The sequence below is a fragment of the Athene noctua genome, chromosome 21 (assembly GCF_965140245.1).
Source record: "Athene noctua chromosome 21, bAthNoc1.hap1.1, whole genome shotgun sequence".
NCBI classification, from domain to species: Eukaryota; Metazoa; Chordata; class Aves; order Strigiformes; family Strigidae; genus Athene; species Athene noctua.
This window is the reverse complement of record NC_134057.1, coordinates 11,368,597-11,393,107: the sequence shown is the minus strand read 5'-3', so window position 1 is coordinate 11,393,107 and position 24,511 is coordinate 11,368,597. Positions and strand designations below refer to the sequence as shown.

Below are 24,511 nucleotides of genomic sequence, written 5' to 3'. Positions count from 1 at the left end.
AATTCTCATTTCAAACTTTTCCCCTAATCACCAACCCAGTGAGTGCCCCTTTGTTTTTCAGGTCACTCCCCAATTAGATATTACATGTTTCCTTCATTCCACAACCTTTAATTCTTTTCCAGTGTTGCAGAATTAAGTGGACAGAATTAATCTTGTCTCTCTATAAAGAACTTGTTGTAATTGCAATGAATGCTTTCATTCTGCTGGTGCCTAAATACGATTTGCAGGGGACGGGGGAGGGCGGGTTGGTGCTAGTCCCGTCATTAATAACATTCTTGCGGGGATTGTAATGGTGGGAGCAAAAACCCCAAAGCTTTTATATAATAACGAGCATGTGTCTGCACGTGAGCTGCTCCTTTAAGAAGCCTTGGGCTGGTGGGAGAAGAGGGATCCGGGGAAAAGACAGCCCTACGGCTCTAGCAGAGGGCAGAGGTTAAATCTGTTGGCATTTTTATCACAAGCATGGTCACTGCACACCCTCTCCCTGACGGCTTCACTGAATTAGAGGTGTTTGCCATCGGCACTGCCCTGCTGGTGGAAGGTAAGCCTGGTGTGGGACTTCAGCAGCAGTAAGATTTTTGTCCCTACTATTCCTGGTGGGAGGGGGAAGGAAAACTGAAGCAAACGGCAGCGTTTGTGGTACCCTGATCCACCTGTGGTGGTGACTGGGCTACTTCACCAGCACTCCTGGTGAGTAAATCGGGGCGAGCTGCCGGCTGGTTGCGGGTCAGATCTGCTCTCCCTGCGGAGCCGCACGTGGCGGGGAAGCACTTGCTGCTTCGCTTTCTTATCAGGACTTTGCGATGTGATTCGGGTTGTTGTGGACTTTAAAGGCAATTTTGTCTTCCTCGGGGGAAGGATGTTGAAACAACTGATAATCTCTCAATAAACTCGGGCTGCTTGTTTTGTGGGCTGTGATGGCTCTCTCACAATCAAAGACGATAGGTCCACAACAGCCTGGGAACTGTCAGCACGCGCTCGGGTTGCATTGGGTGCTGCCGTTAATGGCTGCTGGGTAAAAGCAAGAGAGATGTTCTGCCTGAGATTCAAATGCTCTCATAGTCTTAAGAAGCAAAATTTGAGGTAGGAGATTGAATTTAGCCCATGTGAGCTTTCCTTAAGGCATGTGCCACTGCACTGAGAGACTGCAACAAAACTGGATGTGCATCTACCTGGCAGGCAGGGAGGGACGGGCTGGTAACTGGGATTATTTCAGTGTCCGTCACTGGTGCCTCTTCTGAGCCCCGGCCCCATCCCCGCTCAGTACTGCTCGGCTGGGGATGCAGGGGTCGTGGGGACCAACAGTGGGGGGAGAAGTTGTAGGCACCATCAGAATGGGATAAAAGCTCATCAGCTCACCCTGTGAACGTGAAGCACGGGCCAAAGGAGGATGCTCGCCCTCTCCCTGCAGGCAAGCTCCGCTGGAAGGCAGCGTCCTATCTGCCTACAGATCGAGGCTGCAAGAGCTGTGTCAGCTCCTCCCTGGAAGAGACGGAGAGAAGAAAAACCTTCTACTCTGGCCCATGGGCAAGCTGCGGCCTAAACAGAGAGTTCGGAGTTCAGTCTGGCCAACGCCCATTAAGCCATTTGCGGGGTCTGGCGGGTCCTGGCATGACTTTGTGCTTCACTCCGAGAGGCGGGAAGCAGCGAGACGGGGGCACCGGCGGGTGCTACCAGGGTCCTGCTGGGGAGCGGCTGCCGTGGCACCTGCTGGCCCTCGCCTGCCCCCCCGGGCCGGGGCGCAGTCTGCTGGGGACCTGCCGTCGTGAAGTCCAAGCAAAGTACCTGCTGGCAACCTTCACTGAAAACTAGATGTGGTCTAACACATTCCTGTTCTACTAAACGCAAGGATTGTCCACATGGTTTTAGGCAGAATGTGCCCAGCGGATCAGCAATAACACTTTGTCATCTGACTTAGAAGATCAAACTAATTACTTAAAGATTAATTCTCTTTCTCAGAGGCTCTGAGAGAAAGGCAATGAAGATCTCCTCTTCTTTTGCAACTTCTAAGTGCAGTTTGCAAAAAAGTTCTGGGGAAGAGGAAAACCTTGTATTCACTTTAACTGGACACATTTGCTGTTCTAAAATTGAAAACTCAAAGCTATTTTGGTTTAATTTAGCAAGTTCTCCATTTGTATACTCATGCTGGCCTTCAAGAAAGCAGAGTGGGGAGAAGCTTGGAGCTTCCAAAAACATGGGAAAGGTGCAAAAAAGTTGATACAGTAATAACTCTTCAGCTCAGCTCTAAGTATGGTCACGACATACCTCTCCTAAAGGCTTCACTGCGTTTGGAAGAGTTGGCAGCAGTTTTACCCTGCGGGTGGGAGGGGAGCTGGCAGGGAGGAAATAAGAGCAGCAGATCTCAAATGGCTCCAAAGATTTCTCCTGGAAATATTTTGTTATATGTTGTGTAATGAAAGACGTGCTTCAGCCGTTACTATGGTTATGCCATCAGCCATTAATGCAATTAAGGTAGGAGCAGGATTTCTGACTAGACAAAACCATCCATCATACATAACTGCAGAATTAAGACAATCAGCATAAGTAACTACACTACTTTAGAGAATTAGGGAAAATGGATTTTTTTTTCTGCACTACGTCATTTCTCTTTCCAAGAAGAACACAAAGAAATAGACATACTGCCTCTCATCTAACGGAGACTTAGAGATGGGATGTTGAGTCAGAGCCTCATCAGCACTAAAATAATTCAGGTCATCTTGAAAAGGACATTAAAGGACAAAGCTCGAGTTTAAACCAGTGAAGGTTGGGTTTCAGGGTGGCACAGCTCTGCTGCATGAATAGCTGGGATAGCTTGGATGCTCCTCTCCAAGGACCAACATTAACTTATTTTTTTAAATCTATCAGTGACTGCTTTTTACAATTAGATTATTCCTCTCTGTGGACGGTCTCCTGATGAAGGTCAGTAATAAGATCAAGCTGGTGTGATTCAAGCATTGCCTAGGTTAACCTTAGAAGCCCAGGGGGAGGCAAGCTGACTGAAACACAGCTGAGGGATTTCGCTGCTTAAACACACGAGAATGTTACAGTTGATGCCGAACACAACCCCTTTCTCTACCAAAACAGGCCTGGGGATGTGTGCCCCAGCAGCACGTGCTGCCAGCCCCTCTGAAACTGCCTCCTCGGCCTCTCCCCGCTCTGACCCACGCGTCCCTGCATGGAGCCTGGAATCAGGTTTCTCTGTTAAAACAAAAGGCAGAATCACAAATAAGATTAAACCGTCTCTGCTCTGCATCCCGATGCAGGTTGACGCACTGGCTTCAGCTGTCACCTGTGACTTCTCTCCCGAAAGCCTTTGTGCCTTGCTGTGCGGACTGTGACCGCTGCAGGTGTAATCCCTGCGCACGAGTTCCCACAGCAATTATCGTTCTCTCCTTAACGAAAAGAGCAAGTACCATTGTAGATATTTTCCATTTCCAGCTGAATCACACCAAACAATTCTCTATTTCAGCCCTGCTTGGTTTCTGTCTGAATGGCTTGACAATTATTTCCTTCCGAAAAATCAAAGCCCTGCGGACACCCGGCAATCTGCTGGTCCTCAGCATCGCGCTGGCCGACTGCGGGATCTGCATCAATGCCTTCATCGCTGCCTTCTCCAGCTTCCTCAGGTATGGCTTCTTTTCCTGAAGGATGCTCACAAGAACCCCATGAAAATTAACAGCTTAACTTCTAAGAGGTCAGATTTATTAGATACTCTCTCTCTAGCATATACCGCCTAACCAACCTTCCCATTCTTCCGATCTGAAACAGGAAACTCTCTATAGTTCTACCAGGCAAGTAAAAAATCTGACTTTCCTGCATATAATCACTGACAGACTGTAAGACTGATTACAGAACACACTTAACCAGACAGCTATAGTAGAAGCTACTCGAATATTGAAATAGTAGTACATTTGACTCAACCTCTAGATTTACACCAAATTTATCTGCAAGTCTTTCTGGGTTTTTTATTAACCTTTCCATTAAAGCACTTATTTAAGAAGTTTGTGTGAGATGGATATGCAGATCTGTTAGCAGGGAGTTCGCATCAGTTATGATACATTCTATTTTCCATGTTTTCACATGTCAATTCCAATTCCATTCACATGTAATTCCACCTAAGCAGCATTTTTTTAAACCCTGGAAATACCTTTAATAGACAATGGAAATGCATTTCAAACCAGAATGCTGGCAAATACCTAAAGGCAACCACAGGAACATCCTTCACAATGTTCCCCAGGCTCAGAAAGCACAGACACAGGCTACCATTTCACCCTCTCCGTTAATGCAATTTCCAAACGCGTCTTCACCTTTTTCTACTGTTTTCTTCACACATTCCTTGTTTGTTGACAGATACTGGCCCTACGGTTCTGACGGCTGCCAAATTCATGGCTTCCAGGGCTTCCTGACAGCGTTAGCCAGCATTAGCTCCAGCGCCGCAGTCGCCTGGGACCGGTACCATCACTACTGTACAAGTAAGCGTCACAATTTTCCGAGCAGCTTTGCCCAGATCCTGATATAAGGCAGCTTGCTTACATGCACATATTTATGATCTGCATATCTTACATGTAAGTTTATTTATCGTACACACCAGAGATAGAGCAAATACAGTCTCTGCAAGGACCTCCTGCCCTACAGGGGCACTAACCAACCACCTCCAGATGACACCTTCTCTGTCAGACCATACCCAAGTTGTGTCCCTCTTGCCATGCTTTCACCTTCCTCATAAGTCAGCTTCAGTGTCCCAAACAAAATCCGACTCGTACTGAAGAAAAATCTGTGCACCGTGGGCGTCCATCCAACACCCTGCTGCGTACCAAACAGATCCTCACGCTCAGGCAGGGTTTACTAATGACAGGCGAAGCTGGTGCAGCTGGAGAGCTGCCTCTGCAGAGACAGCAGGTGAAGAGAGCCCACGGCAAAGCTCTTCTGCAGAGGCACGGTCAGGAGACAGAGCTCAGCATCCCCGCTGGCCACACACGGGCACTTCGGGGTGCAAGAGCTGCCCGTGGGGTTTGTGCTACGTTCCACCCCCCTTATGGAGACTGGAACTTGGTACAGTTGTTCCCAAGGAAGGAATAAGTTATCTGCAATTTTCAGTAAAAGCAGAAGAGCTATTTTTAAGTACTGATAAGAGGAGGAATATGTTATTTTTTCTTGTCTTAGTGAAGACCATTTTTTTGTTTTTCCTTGCAATTTACTTTTTAGCTAGATCTGACACAGCTGGGTTTAATGGAAATCTAATATTAAGCAGGGAGATCAACACAGGAAAATAAATTTGCCTTTTTTTGTGGACTTACGAAAGAATATTTTTGATTTAGGTGAGAAATAGAGATTGATGGGATTGACAAATACATGGATTTATAGAGATAGATAAGCTCTGTCTTTTACCACAGAACTTCCTCCCAAGCTTTGGTGGCACGGGATTTGTGCATTCGTGTAACATGAGTGGAAATTTCTGTTGAATTAGGGTGCTGGGTTGGATTTAGCCTCTGCAGAGATGTTGGGGTTTGTGCTGGGAGTCCAGCCGTGCTCCAGCCAGTGGACAGAAGACAGAAAGCAGAGCAAGGGGCATTACCATCTGCTGTAAAACGAACGACCAGCCTTGCGAGTACTGGAAATGGCAAAACCCGCCGTCTTGTGAATATGGGGCACAGGGATGATGTTCGCTCTTGTCTGAGATAGACTCGTGCTGACGGCCGTGCGAGTCCTTTAACGGGGCCTCACCTCTCCCCAAGCAGCATCTTAGCACCTCTCAGTCCCCTCTTCCTTCTCCAGTTCACTTCTGGGTAGCCAGTGTCTTCACAAGTTATTAGGAAAGGGCCGAGTGTCAAACACAGGGTGTACAAACTCATGACCCTCATTAGGAAAAGGTAAAGGCACACGATCTGAAACACAAACTCACTCTAAAGGACACCCTGGCACGCCCTAATGCTACCAACGCCCTAGTGACACTACCTGGCCAGCTGGCAGTCGTGTGGGAGCTGTCACCTGGAAGGAATGGGGGAGGTCGCCCCAAGCAGATCTGCAGTTTCCACGCTCCCCGACAGAACCAGGCTCTTTCCAGAGGACTGAGTTGTCCCGAGCACCTCACGTGACCGCGCCATTCCCCAAAAAACTGTGTCCCTGTGGCAATGTTGATAGACAAACACAGCCCTCCTTTTCTTGTGCTAAAGCACAGGTTGCTCAGACCACCTCACAAAATATTTTCTAAATGAAAGTGTAAATCTGGCTGGGGAAGAACCTGCTGAGCAGCAGCGTTTCAGTCCCCTGCACCGTTAGCATCCACAGCCTGGCACGGCCTCCACGGGATTAAAGCAGCAAGTGCTAAACACACCCCGAGCACGCAGCCAGCGTGTTCACTCTGATGATGCCAACCTTTTGTTCTGCAAGTTTTGTCAAGAATTCAGCTCAGGCAAGGAAATTATTTCTTTTCATGTCCAGACAAAGGCCCCAAATAATGCAGGCTGTAAGCTAAATCCATACTAACACCCTTCGGATTGTGAAATGTGTTTGGAGCTAGAAGAGAAGCATCTGTATTTTACAAGCGAGAGATAGCCTGAAAATAAGCGTGTCTTTGGAAAGACGTTTCACTCCCTGCAACATTGACTTTAATGCTTTTGTGTCATGCACTTCTCCAGTCAAGAGCATACTACACCAAGAGCACAAGCAGAGAGACCCTAAGGGCACAGGCTTCTTTACTTTGCTCCAATGTTACTTACTGATGGCCAAACATTGCTATTACTGAACATTTTGAACAACAAATCAAAAACAGAAACCCAGAAGATTTTAAAAGCTCATGCTCTGTGGCTATTCCAGTAAAACCAGCCACTTTTAGCTTCATCCTTCCCGTGCTGATTGTGAGGAAGATGAAGTCATGTTCCATAGCCCTGATACACCAAGCCCACAGACCAGACCGTGTTCTCAATCCACACATTAAATTCCTGTTGACACTGCTGCAAGCTGCGTGCCTGTACAGAAGGTACAAAATACCTCTGCCTGAAAATCAAAGCTACCAACCCTTTATCTTCATTTCCTGGGAACTGGCACTCCTTCCAGGCTCAGTTACATCATCCACAATGGTTTCATTATGTCCTAACAGTTTCTCAAGAAAACCTTTGCTGTTGCATTCCTCGGCTTGACACTTGATCACCCACTATCCATATTTCTCTCAGGAAGAGCTGGTGAGAATGTGAGAGATTACTACAACGATGAGAAAAAGATGGGACTTTTCAGCCATTCTGGATGCTGTTAACACAAATATGCTTACCAACATCCCGAACACTAACCAAGTTTTTAAATTTGAAAGCCAATACAACCCTGTGACCAAGTGCTGGCCTTTAAAACGTGTTGATAACAAGACATCAGAAAACATGTCAATTGGCACATGGAAGAAAATAGTATGACCACCACACGTGACAGAGAAATTAGAGTCTCAAGGCACTTTAATCTCCCCGCTCTTGCTTTCTTCCTCCCAGGCAACCATGCTGGGCAACTCTCTTCGTCCCCCAAACGTGGCTTTGGGGCCTATGAGATGCCACGTTCCCAGCAAGGAGGAGAGAAGTACAGAAATCTGTAGTGCAGAAGTATGCAATAAGAGGAGAAAAGACAGGGGAGTCCGAGGGGTTGGAATGTCAGCCACCAGCAAGATGGGAAAACAGATTATTGCCTTTCAGAATTTGATCATTAGGGGGGAAAGGATTAAAAAAGAAGCAGTTTTATGTTTGTGCCTGGTGGTGAAGGAGGAAAGGGCAAACTGAGGAGGTGGTCTATCAGTAGCCAAGCATTCGAGACAGAGGTGACATTTTACGGTCAAGGCAGACGTTGTTAGCTCTCCCTCCCTAGCCGTTCAGATGAGGAAAACATCCTGCACTGTGTCTGGAGGGAGGAAGGTCTCACCCGAGCTGGGGCCAGGCGGGCAGCCGGGGGCAGCGACCCGCACCAGGAGACCCTGCTGAGAGCATCTGTATCTAAGGCACAGCGCAGTTTGGGGAGAAGGTACCACGCTGCCACCAGCGGATGGTGGATGGGGAAAGGATCCTGATCAGCTTTTTCCCTTCCCTAACCATGGCCATGACAGTTTTAATAGGAAAGAAACAAATCTAGAGCATTTTACACTCGCATCTAAGAAATAGGGGGAAAAGGAAAATCTGAAGCGATTCATGTCAGTGCTTTTCTCAGTATTACGAAAGAAAAGATGAACAAAATCAGCAGGGATTTCACAGCAGCATTCAATTTCAAGAAGCAGAATTGCAGTCAGTTTTATCTAATCCTTACCATGCAAGGAAATCCAGGCTGTTACATCAATACTCAAAGATTAGCCACTGCCACGTGCTCCAATTGCAGCTGTCAGCTCCGTCAAATGAGGGGCGAGTCCTCACCCCCTGTCACAGTCACTGCAGCCACCCTGCACACTCCCTCAGCTCCTCTTCCACCTGCATCCGTTCCCCCTGACAAAATGCCAGGGTTTATACAGACCTGAGGCGGGACGTAATGGCCAAGACAGCTTTATTTATGATCGTGGAGAACCACAACAAAAAAATGGAGTAAAAAAAACCCCCTGTATTAGGATATTTGAAAGAGCTTTTTCTAACTATATGCACAAAAGAATCTATTACACAGCACAGTCTTCTTATTCCTACAGAAAATGAATACTTGTGAGCACTAGTGACTGGGGCTTTTTGCTGCAGATGAATTAGGTACCAACACCTATTTTACTTATGCCTGATATATATTTTCCCTTATAAGATTTTCAGATATTTTTGTCTTCGAGAAACTTTGCCGATTTTAAGTGATGCAAGCCATGAAGCCTGGTACAAGCCATATTGTTTTGGAGTATCAGTTATTATAACTTAACCATTTGCAAGAATGAGGAAAAGGTACTTTTTTTCCCTCCACCCTAGAAAATCCTGTTGACCTTTTGTTTGGCAAATTCCTTTTAAACACCAGCCTGAAATCTTGCTGAAAAGTAGCCACTGCGTTGGAGATGTGGTTTTTCCTCTTTCTGTGAGAATCAGCCAAATGTTTGACCAATTTATAAATCTTCAAAAACTCAAAATGCATAAATGTCCCCACAGACTAAAGATGGAGAAATAGTTTATGATCATGTCACTGAAAACAGGGCAGCATAATCAAAAGGATTAAGGCTCCATGCTCTATCTAGCACTTCCTAAAATTTAAGCTTTTGACATCTGTCGTGGTTTAACCCCAGCTGGCAACTAAGCACCGGGCAGCCGCTCACTCACTCCTCTCCCCTCCCAGTGGGATGGAAAGGAGAATTGGGGAAAAAAAAAAAAAAAAAAAAAAAAAAAACACACAAAACCCACACCTACTTTACTAGCCTACTTCAAATATACAAGAGCAGTACCACACACAGCAGAGACTGTGGAGTCTGCAGTCCCACCCGGAGCTGCTGCCTACGGCAGGGCCTCGCCTCATGCATTTCTCCTCCAATCCTTCACCCTTCTGAGAAGGGTCGGAACTGGCCTGAATCTTCCTGGCCTGCTCTCACGATGCTGCTGTTAAAGGCAGATGAAAAGATTATTTTTATTTTCCCCAACCTCAGTGAAAATTACATCATTACTTCTCCCTAATGGGAGATTTGATTAGAAAGGAGCGGTTGGAAAAGTCACCGTGTTCCTTGCTGGCGTCACGGGCTGCTCAGCGTGGGCATGATTTCAGTGTTGGCCTCGGTAACAAAATTATAGTGGGCTTCTTACACGCGAGCAGCGAGGCTAACACGATGTCCTGCAGCAGTGGGAAGCCTGCCTGCTTTCTCCACGAAGGAATACTCCCTCTGCCTTCTGAAAGTTCCAGTCTTTCATTTCCTTCATTGACCTACTCCTATGGTATTTTGTGGAACTGGATGAGATAAGCACAAGTGATCATTTTTATTATAAAATCAGGGAAAAAAAGGTACTAATGCTGAACTTCACATTTCCTGTTGCAGACTAAGCAATAATCTTAAGGGCAAAATAATTTGGCCAGCAGTATGTTTAGAACAAGATCTGTTGCCAGGCTGTGTATAGCAAGTTTAGAACAGGGTGTATTTAATATCTGTGTGTGGACGGGAATAAGCTGGGGCTGGGGAGCGTGTGCAGAGTCACATCTCTGATCCGACCCACACGCTGCCGCGGGGCCCTGGGTCTTCAGACTGACCGCACTGCTCCGTCCCTGCTGCTCGCTGCCTCATCTGAGCCGTTAAACCTTCCCAAAGCACCAGAACTCGATGTGATAACAGCAGCGGTGTCTCCAGCGTGGGACCAGCCTGAGCAGCAGTTCAGCGTTCAAGCAAAGCACACAAAAGAGAAGTACAATTTGCTGTTTCCCAAAGTCTGAAAGCTTCCTTCAGATGCTCTGCAAGGCTGATGACCCCAGGGTCAGGTCGGCTTTCAGGCTACAGAACACAAAGTGCTCGTTTCTGCCCAGGGCACTGGGCTCTGGCCCGCGGAGCCCGACAGCTTTCCTGGCTGGCTTTGCCCGGGCACGGAGAGCCCCTCTCTCTCCCGCAGGGAGCAAGCTGCAGTGGAGCACGGCCGTCTCCATGGTGGTGTTCGCGTGGCTGTTCGCTGCCTTCTGGGCTGTGATGCCCTTGCTGGGCTGGGGGGAATACGACTACGAACCCCTGCGGACCTGCTGCACCCTGGACTACAGCAAAGGGGACAGGTGAGGGGGGGCAGCCCCCAAGGGAGGGGGTGGAGGCTGCTGCGCCCTGGGGTGGCTTCGGCAGCGCACCCACAGCTGTCCCCGTCCCCGCTGGGCAGATCCGCTGCCCGGCAGCCGGGGTGAGGGACACGCGGCCCAGGCTGCCTCGGCTCCACGGCGGCTGAAGTCAGCTTCCCCCATGAGAGAGGCTGGTGCTCCGCTTTCTGCTCCTCCCTCACTCTTCTGTGAGCTGCATCTTTCTGGGCTGAGGACCTGAAACTCTTTCAGAATGGTTTAGTTTGTATGGAGCCCGGCACAGATGTCTGAGCAGGGATGCTTGGGTTCGGAAACAAAATGCCTGTTGTGATTTCCTGCAGCACTGTCCATCCCACGTACCACAGCACGGCACAGCCTCACAGGCCTTCAGCAGACACGGCACCTAAAGCATGCTGGCAAAACTCCTTCTGACAATGTTAAAAATACAGGTTAATGACTATTTACAGCAAGTTTACAGAGATACCCTAGAGAGGAATTAACAAACTCTTTTTTTTTTCCTCCCTCACCCTTTCCAGAAACTATATCACATTCCTTTTTGCTCTGTCCATTTTCAATTTCATGATCCCGGGCTTCATCATGCTGATGGCCTATCAGTCCATACACCAGAAGTTCAAGAAAAGCGGGCACTATAAGGTAAGAAAGCTTCTCAATCCCTACAACTGCCTTGCCAGAATAGGGCTGCATCCAATAGAGACAAAGTCCTCAGAAAGCCCATTTCTTTCACAGAGGCTTTGGCTCACCCCCTCCTGTGCCACCTCCCCAACCCGAGCAGGAGGGAAGTGCCACACAGGGTGGGGACACCCAGAAAGTTCGTGGGAATTCCATCCTTGGAGATGTCAAGGTTGGCCAGACAACCACATATGCCCCGACCTAGCGCTCAGGGGTCAGACTAGCGACCCCGAGGATCCCCCTCCACCAACACTGGGCCAGTTCCAGTCACAAAGCAAACCCCCAGCGTGCAGACAGGGTCGGAGTTCGCTGCTGCCGTGCAGGCTCTCAGCTCATCGCCGGCGAAGCCAGAACCACGGCACTGGAAGGGAACAGGCACACCCCGTGGGGGAGACAAGGGCCGTCCTGTACACATCGTGTTCACACTTGGCTGAGCAAATTCAGAAATCTTTACGAGCTGGAAACAAAGGAATTGCTCTGGCGTGGCAGGTTTATGGGAGTGTAATGTGGTGATTGTATGAGATGCTCCCTGAGGTGCGGGCGGGACAGTCCGGGGCACTGTGCACTGCGGGCACAGCCCGGCCCTGAACTCAGTAAAGACAGACATTCCTCAAGGGGATGTCAGCCCAGCAAAGAGACAGTCGGGCAGGCTGGTTTGTAGCTGTCTGGAATAAATACATGTGCCCTCTACATATTTCTTGAACAAACCTCAGTGTTTGTCATTGTAAATCTATTACCTTTTTTTTCCTCCGGTGGGTTTATGCCATAGCATGTGGTTTCTTTCTTACAATATTCTGTAGCTGCCCAGACTAGCTATGATGCAGAAAATGTAAGGATGTAGTTATCACTTCTCTATTCGTTAATACATCTATAAGGTACTTGGGAACACCTGGCCATGAACACCATGGATAAGGCTCTAACATGAAGGGCGGAGGGATCCTGCTACTACAGCACAGATGCCACCGCGCCCGCCTGCTGCGCTGCCATAGCAGGGGCTTCACACAGTTCATTTGTCTGCAAGACCCTCTAAGAAGTCACCAAAATGTTGTTCCTTTTTATCTGTTTTTAAATTTATGCATTTCCCTCCCCCCCCTCAGCAGCAATTACTGGCCATGGTCCCTCACCCAGCACCCCCCATTGAACTGTTCTGACAGGGGGGGTTTGTCACCTCTGCCAGGGAGCAACTGCCACTTCCCACCCGGCTCTGGTAGCCCTGGAGCTCTCGGGGGGGGCTGTGCTCACCCCCTCGGCCACGGGAGCAGGGCAGCGGGGACAGAGCAGATCCTGCCGGCTGACCCCCCCCTCCCACTGCGCCCAACCTGTCCCGTCTGCCTGCTGCAGCCCGCCCTTGTCAAACACAGAATTTATTGCTCTTATTTTTCAGTTTAATACTGGTTTACCCTTGAAGACGCTGGTCGTTTGCTGGGGTCCCTATTGCCTTTTATGCTTCTACGCAGCAGTTGAAAACGTGATGTTCATTTCACCAAAATACCGCATGGTATGTCTGTGCCCCCGAGGGGCTCGAGCCGTGACATCTCCTTGCTGTCCTCTCTCCATGCCTATGGAACAGTCCCAATTCACCCGCAAATGGGTTTACTCATTATAACATGTATGACAAGTGGATTTTTTTTCCTCAAAGCATTCTGTTCATCTACCACTTCTAAGGCAAACCAGCCAAGCACGGCGAGAGAACAGGCATTATATTACTGCTCTGATCAAGAAACAATCTAGGAAGTCAGAGGGTTTTTTTCTTCAGCAGTCAGTTAGGGGTCTGTAGCTTGTATTTTTTCATGGTTTGTAGGAGCTTTTTGCATCCTTCCCAGAGTCAAGTACCAGCTCAAAATTTTCATTTTTGAAGTCACTGTTTGTCTCATTGATTTTTTTCAATACTCCTCTTTCCTCGGGGAAGCTGCAATTGATCACACTTAAGGTTATGCTGCCTCCTTTCTTCACTTTTTTCCATGTGTCTTGGCTCTGGGACTGCCTCTGGGACTCAGTAATATCACACCAAACCTTTCAACTTTTATTCAATCCCCAAATTTCAGCCCAGTCTCAGGTCACGGAATGCATTACTGTGCTTAGGGATTCAATATCCCAGATACAATGTGTTAGCAATAGCACCCATTTATCCGTCAGAGCGCATGCACAGCACAGCCCTCACTCCTCCCAAGTGTCTGTATTCACTCTCAGCTCAAATACACCCATTTCAGGCAATGCTGCCCTAAATTCTTTCCCCGGGAGACTACAATTTCCTGAGCTAGGGCCTCCAACTGACCAGATTGCTTTTACCTCTCATCTCTGTGTGGATAGCAAGCTACTGCCACTGGGGACAGGCATTGGGTAAAGGAAAACTGAGCCTGGGCTGAAATCAGCCCATTGGCTCCTTGGTGCATTTTCCTACTAATAAATATTGTGTCTCACGACAGATTCCAGCCGTTATTGCCAAGACTGTGCCAACAGTGGATGCTTTTGTATATGCCCTGGGGAATGAGAACTACAGAGGAGGAATATGGCAGTTCCTCACAGGGCAGAAGGCTGAGAAAGCAGAGGTTGATAACAAAACTAAATAAGCCATTACAGCATCAAGCGGAATTAATGGAGGCACATCACTGGCAGGAAAACGCTGGAGGAAACTCTCTGCGTTCTCCAGTATGTGCGTGCAAAGGTGGTTCCACATTGGAAAGGCCACGCATTGGCTACAAGCAAAGAAGTACTGAAAGAACACCCCAGAAACTGCCCAAACCATCACGAGCTGCTTGTCAGACAAGCTGCCTTAAACCTGTGTTGGTTGTCATCAGTCTCATTTTATATGTCACTGCAAATAAACTATGTGCTGGAAAGCATTTTTTTTTTTCCTTGATACCTTAACATAAAAGCTCAGCAAATTAACTGAAGCAGGGTATCCATTTATCCAGCGACGTCTCCTCAAATCAATTTGTGCAGTTTGTCCATATGGTAATGTTTGGATTACTGAAAGATTAAAGGAGTATCCAGCATTACACCACATGGCTGTATAAATAGCTTGTTCATCTGAACAAGGCGTTTTCAATGCGCCCAGAATGGGAGTTCCCAAATTTCCACCACGAATCTGCTGTCCTAATTCCCTAAAAACATTTTAGTGAGCGTTTTATCCCAGTAAGGAATATTATCTTGACTCCTGTTCAGATGAATTGGAGTGTGACATTCAGCTTTGTCTCACACTGAACTGCGTCAGATTTTGCAGCTGCTGCTTACCGGAACAACCAACAAGCTCACAGCCCATCATAGAAACATTAATCTTTTTATCGAACACTGAGCAAAAACTGAAGGGAGATGTAGGTCAGATTCTGTTCTAAAGATGTCATAAGAATAAAAATTAACTTCACATCTGCCATTCAATTCCACTCTGCTCCACATGAATGAGAACAATCACTGAATCCATTGTGACTAAAGAGTCTGAGCAGTTAAAAAGCGACTTGTTCCCTAATTATCAGAATTCACGTAGCATTTAAACTATTAGAAATGTCCGTTTTTTAAAAGTTTGTGTTTGCTCATGTTGCCTGCAGAATGAAAAACTGTCAGTTGATGTTGCCTGTTACTACAAGACGTGTCTCAGAATGACCCATTTGCAAAAAAAATACGTGTGTGACACACAGCGTAGGAGAGACTGTGCATACAAAAAGCCGGAGCTGATTGATCCTTACAGGGATCCTCCTGGTTCATCTCCAAGCATTGACAGCAAAAGAGCTTTTGAAGCTAACCAAAGAAAAAGCTGATCTGCCCCTGTGATGCTTTCCAACACATTGGAAGGGAAAACAGTTGTTGCGGGTTCCAGTAGGGTAGATGGAAGGTAACCACTGGGTAGGAGGGGTGTTCCCCTCGCGGCTGGAGGTAGGGAACAGACGTCACTGGGTCACAAGTTAACCAGCAGGATCCCATTCAGAGAAGTGCTTTGGGACCTGGGAGGCTGAATCTAGTCACAAACTACCTGTCAGAGCAGCGAATAACGCCGTGATAAAATTACTCAGAAATGATCGCATCTGAAGCTGACAGCTAAGACATCTGAGGTACATACAACATCAAGTGAGCAGATGACAAAATGTTTGCACTGATAAGTGCAAAATAATGTGTATGGGCACAAAATTACCTTTAAGTATGTATCTACAGCGACAGGCTCTGAATCTGTCATTATTATCTCAGGAGAGAGACCTGGGCAGGTCTTGAAATCATTGGTTCACTGGTCAACAGGGTCATACTGACACATCCCAGCAGAGCACTAAAAAACACTAAAAAAGGAACAGGAAACACAGGCTAGACGTGGTCACACCACTTGAAAGCCACTGTGCTCAGACTTACTGGATAGGGTGCATGGTTCGGGCCATTCCGACTCTCAGAGGACACAGACAGGCTAGAAAAGGGGCACAGGGATGAGCAAACATAAGGAGCAGCTGGACACAGCAGGGGTGAAATGGAGGAGAGGGCGTAAGTGAAGAGGCAAACGAAGCACTTGAACAAACTGGGTGGAATTAAACACCTCAGTTCTGGTTCATAACGCCTCGGCTGCCGACTTCCCACCAAAGAGTGGAGGAAATGAGGTTGCTCATGGCTCATTTATTGGATCGTGGATAATCACTCTCTCCATAAAAAAAAAAAAAAAAAAAAAAAGAAAGAAACAAAAAAAGAGACCAGGAGCTGGTCACCAAGGCAAAAATCCTCTTCTAGCTCTAACTCGTTCTCACCACTAATTTATCCACATGAAGAGGAGCTGGCTGACAAGCACAGACAAGCGGGCTGTGTTTCTCTCTGAAAAATGTTTGGAAGCCAAGCGCAGTGCATCAAGAAGCCCCTCACGTGCTGCCAGTTAATGACACAGTTCGTCTGTAGAGAGTCAGCCTTCACCACAAGGGCGCTGGCCCCGCGCCCTCTGGCACTGCCGATATCTGGTGCTGTTCTGATAAAGCCTGTCACAACACGGTCCCATGCCTTGAGTAGGTTACGCTGAAGCATGCAAAAGTCCCACCATGTGTTCACATTCTGGGGAATCCCAGATGGCCAAAACCAGGATTTATATTACCCTAACAAAAGCACAGCCCAGGGGATTATACAGGGGCTGTAAAACACTCCCATGCAGGTAGTATCTCACCTACTATCCAAAAAAAAAACCACTGTGAGAACAAAAAAAAGGAGAAAAGTGCAACCTTTGGATGCATTCAGCAGCTCGACTTAAGTTGGAAGAGGAAACCTGAACATCTGTGATTAATACCTGTCCTGTCACTAAAGATAAGAGTGGTACAACCAACCCCCTTTTAAAAATAATCAGCCGGCACTTCAGGTTAATTCTCACTGGCTGTTGCAGCCCTTCATGGGGGAGGATTTGGACAACTGTTCGCAATCAGACTAGAAGAGGAAAGTTCACCCCCCGTTAGGGCTCAGTGACCTGATTCCGTACCCAACCACCCAACACACAGTGATCTGCAGTGTTATAGCCAATATTACCCATTAATTGCTGTTCTATACCAATATTACCCCTCTTACAGGCACTCTCAACCTGCTCATTTTGTTCCTTTGTGTCAGAGTGAATATTTTGACGCGTTGATGAAAAACAGACTTCTGAGGGAGAAACAGAAGTCAACCTTTCCTCCTTATTCCTGGACACAAACAGCATAATTCCGTCAGGTTTTCTTTCAGCAGACGGAAACGCCTCATACCTTAAACAGCATCTCTTGCAGTCCTGTTTTTAAGGCTATTAAACACCCACGACTCCAAATGAAGTTACCGGGTCCTCAATAAACTGCAAACCTTGCCGACTCAGCCTTCCTGCCCTGCCCACACCTACGAGCACCCAGCAGTTCAATGAAAGGGAGTTCAGTTTTCCTGCCGTGCACATTCTGCCCGTGTTCCGTACACTTTCGGGTGTATTTTCCCTCGCACGTCTTGTACATCTGATCGGGGCACTACAATCCAATTTAGGAACAGGGTAGGGGGAAGAACTTGCACCGTTCCCAGTCTATCATCTTCTGCTCTGAATTTACTGTAAAATTACTGTACATTTGTACTGTACAAAACTACAGAATTACCGTAAAAGAGTGAAATGAGCTGGTTTTGTCACCACAGGGAAAGAACGATTGCCAAATTCCTAAACATGGACCCAAGTGCTAATGATTGGTTTGGCTCAACAAGTTGGGATGCAGAGACTAAAAGTATAATGTAAAATGACAGCAAGTGACAGTCACAAGTACTTCTCCTTCCTGTCATGTCTCACTTAAACTTCACGTTTCACCGGTGAGGGATGGCTAAGAGGAGACTAACACCTCAGCCTATGATATTGAGAGTTTGCATTTTGGAGTTAAAATGCAAAAATATTTGGTACTATCTGCGTTGTGTGCGTATTTACACTTAGAGATTATTCATCAGAGGATTACAATCCACAGCCTGTATGAGCTGCCCTGGACAGACAACACTCAGGGGTTTTCTGCAGAGAAAAAGGGAGGATGAACCGGTTGCATTAAGATTATGTAAAATAAGAAGAGTTTTTAGGTGTTGTTTCAAAATTCGCTAATTTAATCTCCCATGTATCATTAAAAGACAAAAAGATTCAGTACTAACCACAGCAGAAAGCACAAAAATTCTAAGATCATCTCAGTAAGATGCAAGTTTGAATGATTATGAACACAATTTATATTGTACATTCAAGACTTAAAAATTAGGGGGTTTTTTACACTTTAAGACCCTTGGATTTCCACAGGCTGGATTTTTTCCTGCGTTAGACACGTATGAATTTTGTCAAAGCAGGTTTTGTTCAGAGCACAACGTCAGATCACAGAACTGTCAGAGGAGGAGGGCTGGGGTGAGTAAAGGCGCTGGGCTGCAGATTTTCCTTGTTTCAGAAGCAGCAGGAGACAAGCTCAGGGCTCAGCCTCAACCTCACAGGTTAGAGACGACTCCCCTGCCCTATGCCAGAGCGAGGAGGCAAAGGGACCCAAAGTGAGCTGCTACCTCCCCTGAGAATGGCCCACAGAAATAGCCAAGACAACTGAGAATTTGCATCTAAATATTGATTTCACGTTGAGAGGAATTTCAGATGCAGATTCAATTTTTAAAGGTACCTAATTTTAATTAACCTAGGTTTTAAATTAATGTAAACTAGCTAAACACCGTTTGGAAATATGCTTCAGAGGACAGCACTTAGTTCAGTAAATCTCTAATGGGAGGAAATGTGCCTCCTTTAATAACAATTTGTTTTGAAGAATCTGAAAAATCATTCTGTAGTGATAAAGCAATGCCTAATACCTTAATGCAGTGCTGTCACAGACCAGGGTTTTAAAATAAGTCTTTCTAACTGGTAGTACAAGAATGTGACTGTAGAAGGACAAATATTTGTGGCCTACAAACACATATATCTTACTTTTAAGGAAAGGACCGGAATGGTGACAGCAGTGGTTCACTTACATGTGGAGCCTCGCAAAGGAAAAGACATTGTTGGAAGCAGAGAGCAAGCTTTCAAGTGTTAACAGCAAGAGTGCTAAATTTTCCATACGCTTTAAATCTTGACAGTGAAAACAAACTGTATTTTGGCAGACAGCAGTTGGAGGCTCTGATTGCTGGGGAAGTCACTATTTGAATTTTCTTGGTGAGCAGCGAGATAACAGATTTTTTTCCCTCGTTGGCGTTCAGAGATTTGCACCCACTGCCCCAAGGTTTGTTCCACTGAGCTACACGAGGAGGTGCTGTGGCCGCAGCCCCGATGTCTCACTCCATAAGCTGCCCCGTCAGTCACATACAGGCAGTTCTGCAGCCAAATGACATCACAATAGATGAGAGGTGGTTGTGCTGAAAAGCAGCTGCACAAGCAGAAGCTTAAGGATGCCACTAACTACAGACAGGGCAGGGAAAACGCCATTAAACCGAGAGAGGGAAGACAAAACCCTTGCTTTAATGGCGATTTCACCACGGAACCAGCGTCAGGCTGAAGCCCAGAGCTGACCAGCTCCCCGCCGTTCTGGCCCAGCAAGGCGCTGAGCGTGTCCTAGAGCCCACGGAATGGCACCTCTGATGTGTGGAGCAAATGTCGGGGTTTCAACCCCAGCCCCAAATTCAGGCTGACATCGGGGTGACTCCCCCAGCCCTTCCCAAAGGGGGGTGAGGTTCCCTTTAGGCTCCCCCCAGGGTGCTCTGGCCTGGCAGACAGAGCCATGGGGTAAAGGAGCCCCAGGGGTCCCGCAGTGAGTAACCCAAGGTCAGGTGTCCCGCGCAGGGAGAACAGCCGGGACCCCTGGCAGGAGGGGCAGTGTCTGTGTGTGAGGGGGACGCCCTGGGCAGAGTTCCCTGCTGGGGAAGGGCCTCCCGCCTCCCTGGGCTGGGCTCCAGGCAGGTCTGGCTTCTGTAAACGCGGGCTGTGCGGAGATTCAGTGTGTGGCTTCCTTGGTCTGATGTGTTGGGCTTGTTGACCCGGTTGTCTCCCGTCCCTTCTCTGGGAGATGCATGTCACCATTTACCCCACCCACTGCTGGTCCTGCGGTGTCGTTGTTGGGGGCAGTGGGATTGATGTCCATTATGTATAACCTGACTGACTTGTCCGTACCCCCAGCGCTCACCCATGTGCTGACCCTTTTGTGTCAAATACAATCTGGTTATTGGATCATCTTGATGCTGGCTGTGTCCTTTAGGCTCGGCCTGATAACTGGCAAAACAGTGGAGCAAATGCTGCATTTCCCAGAGGGCTCTGCAGCCTTTCCTTCACTGCAAAGGTTTCAGCTTCCTTGAAACAGCTAATAAAGAAAAATCTTAATGGAAACAAGGCAGTGGGCTGATTTGCTGAGTGAGCCCCTCACCTCTAGACCCCTGTTGGGATACTTGGCTCAGACAGGCAATAGATCCAGCCCCTGAAGGCCAGTCCCCGAGCCTGGGTTTGGCACATAAGCTCTCCCTCAAAAGTGAGATCCACACACGATGTAAGGAAAAGCATCTCAAACAGACTATAAATCTGAAATGAGGGCTTTTTTATTTCATAACCTGCCTGCTTGGACTTGGGCACCACATTGAGCCACTTCTCTGCAGCCTGCTTTCAGCAAGGATTCAAAACCTGGGACTAGGCAGCTTGAAGCGTATCTTTTCACATAATGAACAAGAAATCACTGCTATGGCCAAAAGAGATGCCTTTATGCAATAGCACTCATCTGGGAATGGAGGGATTCCAATCCATTTGTCCTTAACCGATGGCAGTCAAACACACGTGTCCTCCCACCCAGAAGACCCACCAGGCTGTTGCAAAACTCTTCCCTTTCCCTACTGACACTGTACCCTTTGCAGGAAAAAAATACATGGTTTTGCCAACTGAAGAAGTAGAAAATGGGAACAAGCAATTTGGGATTGATTTGACTTGACTAGAAGGGAAGAAATTTGGATCATGATGTTCGTCTTCCAGGGCAAGAATGCAAAGGCTGCCGTGTTGCTAATGGATGGTTGAATTTCTCTGAGATACTTGTGAGGATGAGTGGGATATGACAGATTACACCTCCCAGGGAATTAGCACATAATATATTCTATGGACTAAAAACTAAGCTACTGCCAGATCTTAAAGCACAGTTGGTAGGCAGATGCTACTGATTGGGGCCATTTTTAAGCCGGAGACACTTTTCCCTGATCCAATGTTGTCTGCTTCTCTGTGCCATAGTCACATGTTTAGGTGACATAAAAATTTGTGAAGCAGTAACCAAGAGATAGAGGAGTTATCATTACAGGATTACCTGAGCCGCCGGGATAAATGGTTGCAACCTGACAAAATGTGTTTTGGTAAGACCAAGTGTTTGAGATCCAAGAATGGCAGCTGCTTATATTTACATGATGGAAGACTGCTCTGAAAAACAGAGCCCAGAAAAGGATTTAGGGGTCATTATAGATAATCGCCTCAGTGTAAGCTGTCTGGGCAACGCTGTAGCAAAAAGGACTAATTAGATTCTTGAATATAGGAGGGGGGAAATAAAAAAGTAGTATGAAACAGAAATAATGAAGGATTCCAGCAACTCTGGGCAGCACTGCCAAGACCCCTACTAGGTTACTGAATCCTGTCCTGGCGTCTGCATTTTAAGGAGGATTTGAAGACATTGGACAGAGTTCAAGTGAGTGTCACAAATGAATTCCCTGGCTTTAACAAGAAAAGTCCAAGCCTTCCGGCGCAATGGGTAAGGAGCTCAACGTATTCAGCTCGCTGAAGAGAAAGCACAGACGTACCTTCATCACACCACGGAGGTAATTGCGCTCGGGGAAGATACACGTGAGGAGCTTTCCAATGTGGCTGACAGAGATCCCATGAATAAAAGTTGAAGCTAGATAAATTCAAACTTGAAATAAGGGAAAAATTCCCAGCGGTAATGAAAGACAGAAACCGCTTATCGGTGAACTAGCGAAACTACCGTTACTTGCAGCCTTTTAGACAATGACAGAAGCTCTGACCACACACCTTTGTCCTGGTTTCTGACTGGATGATTCTGGTTGCCCTCACGAGCTCTGTAAGCTGTGAACCCTTGGTTGCCCCATGCACCCCGTCATCTCCCCAGCCCTCGGTGAACAGGACTGCCTCCACGGGACTCAACGCGCTTGCGATGTTCCCACGATGGCTGGAGTGACAGCACCGGGGTTACGAGTGCCCGGGAGGCAGAGGTCACACTTGGGGCCACACTGGCCTCGTGGCCAGGGAGAAGGGGTGGGAGAGAGGGAAAGTGTTCCTGCCTGACATGCACGAGACTGGAACCAGAGAGCGGCATCGGGCGGATGAACCATTGCTGCCTCTCACCATGAAACAAAGATCTCTCTTTCCTTTTACCTCGTGTCTTCTAACAGATGCACCCACGGTGCAGCCCCAGACACAGCTGCGTAGTGACAGACATCCCACGGGGACTTGAAGCAAATTAACCTGCCATACATGGGAGGTCAGACTAAACAGCCTTACAGTCCCTGAAGTTGTTTCTTTTTCTTGTATTACTCCAAGTATGCTTTTTCTTCCTTTCACAGTTCACTGGAGCAAACGTATAAAAAGAGGGAAGAAAAAGTACTCACTTGGAATGTGGTTTTAACCTGGTGTCCCCTGGGGGTGACTGAGTGAATGCAGCGACTTCCAGGCTACGTAAGGTAAGCACGACAAAATGAAACCCTGTCAGTCGAGCAAAATTGCTTGTTTGTGAGCTCCAGCTTCCTCCACCCTCCTGTCCTGTTCGGATACAGGCAGTCACCCCTGACAGTCAGTTCGGATTTTGATAGCAAGTGTTTGAGAGATCCTGATCTGTTCCTAACGTAGCGACGAGCAATTGCCACAGCAGCAGCACGGCCATTAACAACTCTATTTTGCAGATGAAAAAAAAAAAAAAAAAAAGCAATACAGTATCTGGGACAGGATAAAAACAGAAAAGCACACGGAGTGTAAAATTTTGTTCTTGAATAGCAGTGGAGACTGCTCAGCCCTTACGAAGCTAAGAAAGCTTTCCCTTACACGCAGCCCAAAACTGTTTTGAAATGTTCCACTGCTTTCTTCAAGCTCACTCACGGAACAGTTAGAAAGCAGAACACGCCACAGACACGGTCAGATCTGGTCCCCATGTGCTTGCTGAGGGGTCACACTACTCAGCTTCACTTGCCCAAAAAAGTTGGGAGGCACCAGGTCTTGTAGGGTCCCTCTGCTCCTTCAGAGGCAGCGCCCTCCGGAGAAACTGCACACGCTGGAGGGCACTGCAGGCACGCTCTGCTCTCCCCATCGTCTATCCCGCAGCGGGTGCCAGCACCCCTGCCCCTATCACCTAAAGGTGGCATTTGAAATCAAAGCTATACTGCAGCCATACTCATAAATGCAACACATGAAGCAGCAACGAGTTTAGACCAGAAGCATCAGTGGAAATAAACACCAAGGTTCTTGACTCCGGTGAAAACCCGCTCAGCAGCTGGAATTAGAAACTTTAATCCCATGGCACCGCCCCAGATTAAAGGCTCCATCTACCAGCAAAGAGCTGTGTAGCCACTGCTGGCTGAACCTCGGTGCTCTGAAGCAGGGTTGGGATGAAATGAAAGGAAAAGCCAGCATCAGCAGGACAAGCAATACCTTCGCGTGCCTTGTACTGCAGTCACCAAATAACAAACAGGTTTATTGGCGTCCTTCTGCAGTTCTTGCTGAGAATTCATTCCCAGCAGAAATAAGAGCATGACGAATGAAACAGGAATTTGGGACTCGAAGCACATCAGCATCCTATTGCCCATCCTGCACTGAGCGTTTATTAACGTCTTCTTGCTGTAACTTTTCAGAGGCCTGAGTCTGCCACTGACTTACCATCACACGGAACACTGTTCCTCAGGGCGCCCAAATAACGAACTACCCAAAGAGGTGGTGATCTCTCCTTGGGTGTCTTTAAATGGTGCTGGCTGAAAACTGTCTGTAGATAGGGACAAACAACAAGATAGCAACAAGAAAGAGTCATCCTGTGGAGAAGGTGTCATATGGTACACAAATCCCATTAAGAGGGTTTAATTGTTATTTTAAAGCCTACAGACAGGCAGGACTAGAAGGAGTCCCAGTCCAGATATTCAGATGCTGATTTTTGTTTACATTTTGGACACACTGAGAATGGGAGATCCATCCCTCCTCCTGCTGGCAACCATTAAACACGACTGAAAGAAGGTCGAATAACTCCCAGTCGCTGTAAGCAAACACCAGTACGCCAGTGCTGGGCGTTCCCTCTCACTGAGGCACCAGGCTCCTGCAGAGGTAGCAGCCAGCCCTTTCACAGTCACATCGACACCTTATCTCAGAGAAGCTGGTTCATCTATAACGCAGTGATGGGATTTTCCTGATTTAAAATTTATTTGCATCTCTTTTCAGAAGTAACCCACCCTCCTGACGGAGCCATAAGGCCAGGGCTGCAAATGGCATTGCTATTCATACTTTTTCTTTTTTTTTTTCTCCCCTCCAAGTGATGGAAAATGAATTAACTGGGAGTTCTTTCCAGGCAAGGTAACTGTACCGTGACCAAGGAGTAGTCCTGGAGCTACAGAGCTGCAATCTGCATCGGCTCCCCACATCCCAGCCTGGGCTTCCTCGTCACCGGCATGTTGGACGTGCCACAGAAGAGGAGCTGGTTAAGTGCTGCCTCCAGCAATCAAAAATAGCGGCAAGGCGGTGGCT

The 24,511-nt window shown here is 47.4% G+C and overlaps 1 protein-coding gene across 3 annotated transcripts; it reads left to right on the top strand.

The window, feature by feature from the left end:
- The first annotated feature begins 322 nt into the window (after positions 1–322).
- Positions 323–14,222, top strand: RGR (retinal G protein coupled receptor). Of its 3 annotated transcripts, none has more exons than XM_074924392.1 (7): positions 330–541; positions 3,470–3,634; positions 4,347–4,472; positions 10,509–10,662; positions 11,214–11,331; positions 12,752–12,865; positions 13,794–14,220. In XM_074924392.1, exons 1-7 carry the CDS (start codon positions 463–465, stop codon positions 13,935–13,937), a joined length of 900 nt encoding a protein of 299 aa, XP_074780493.1. In that variant the 5' UTR covers positions 330–462; the 3' UTR covers positions 13,938–14,220. The 3 variants fall into 3 exon arrangements, with proteins under 3 accessions (XP_074780494.1, XP_074780493.1, XP_074780491.1); XM_074924390.1 differs by having other exon boundaries at positions 335–541; positions 3,470–3,626; positions 4,351–4,472; positions 13,794–14,219; XM_074924393.1 differs by lacking the exon at positions 12,752–12,865 and having other exon boundaries at positions 323–541; positions 3,470–3,626; positions 4,351–4,472; positions 13,794–14,222.
- Positions 14,223–24,511: the final 10,289 nt, after the last annotated feature.

What these genes read in the sequence shown, in the direction of transcription:
- RGR (XM_074924392.1), top strand. Translation starts at nt 463, where the DNA reads ATGGTCACTGCACACCCTCTCCCTGACGGCTTCACTGAATTAGAGGTG. An exon ending in CAGCTTCCTCAGGTATGGCT is followed by an intron (nt 3,635 to 4,346) that starts TCTTTTCCTGAA and finishes CCTTGTTTGTTG; the next exon opens with ACAGATACTGGCCCTACGGT. An exon ending in GACTACAGCAAAGGGGACAG is followed by an intron (nt 10,663 to 11,213) that starts GTGAGGGGGGGC and finishes CACCCTTTCCAG; the next exon opens with AAACTATATCACATTCCTTT.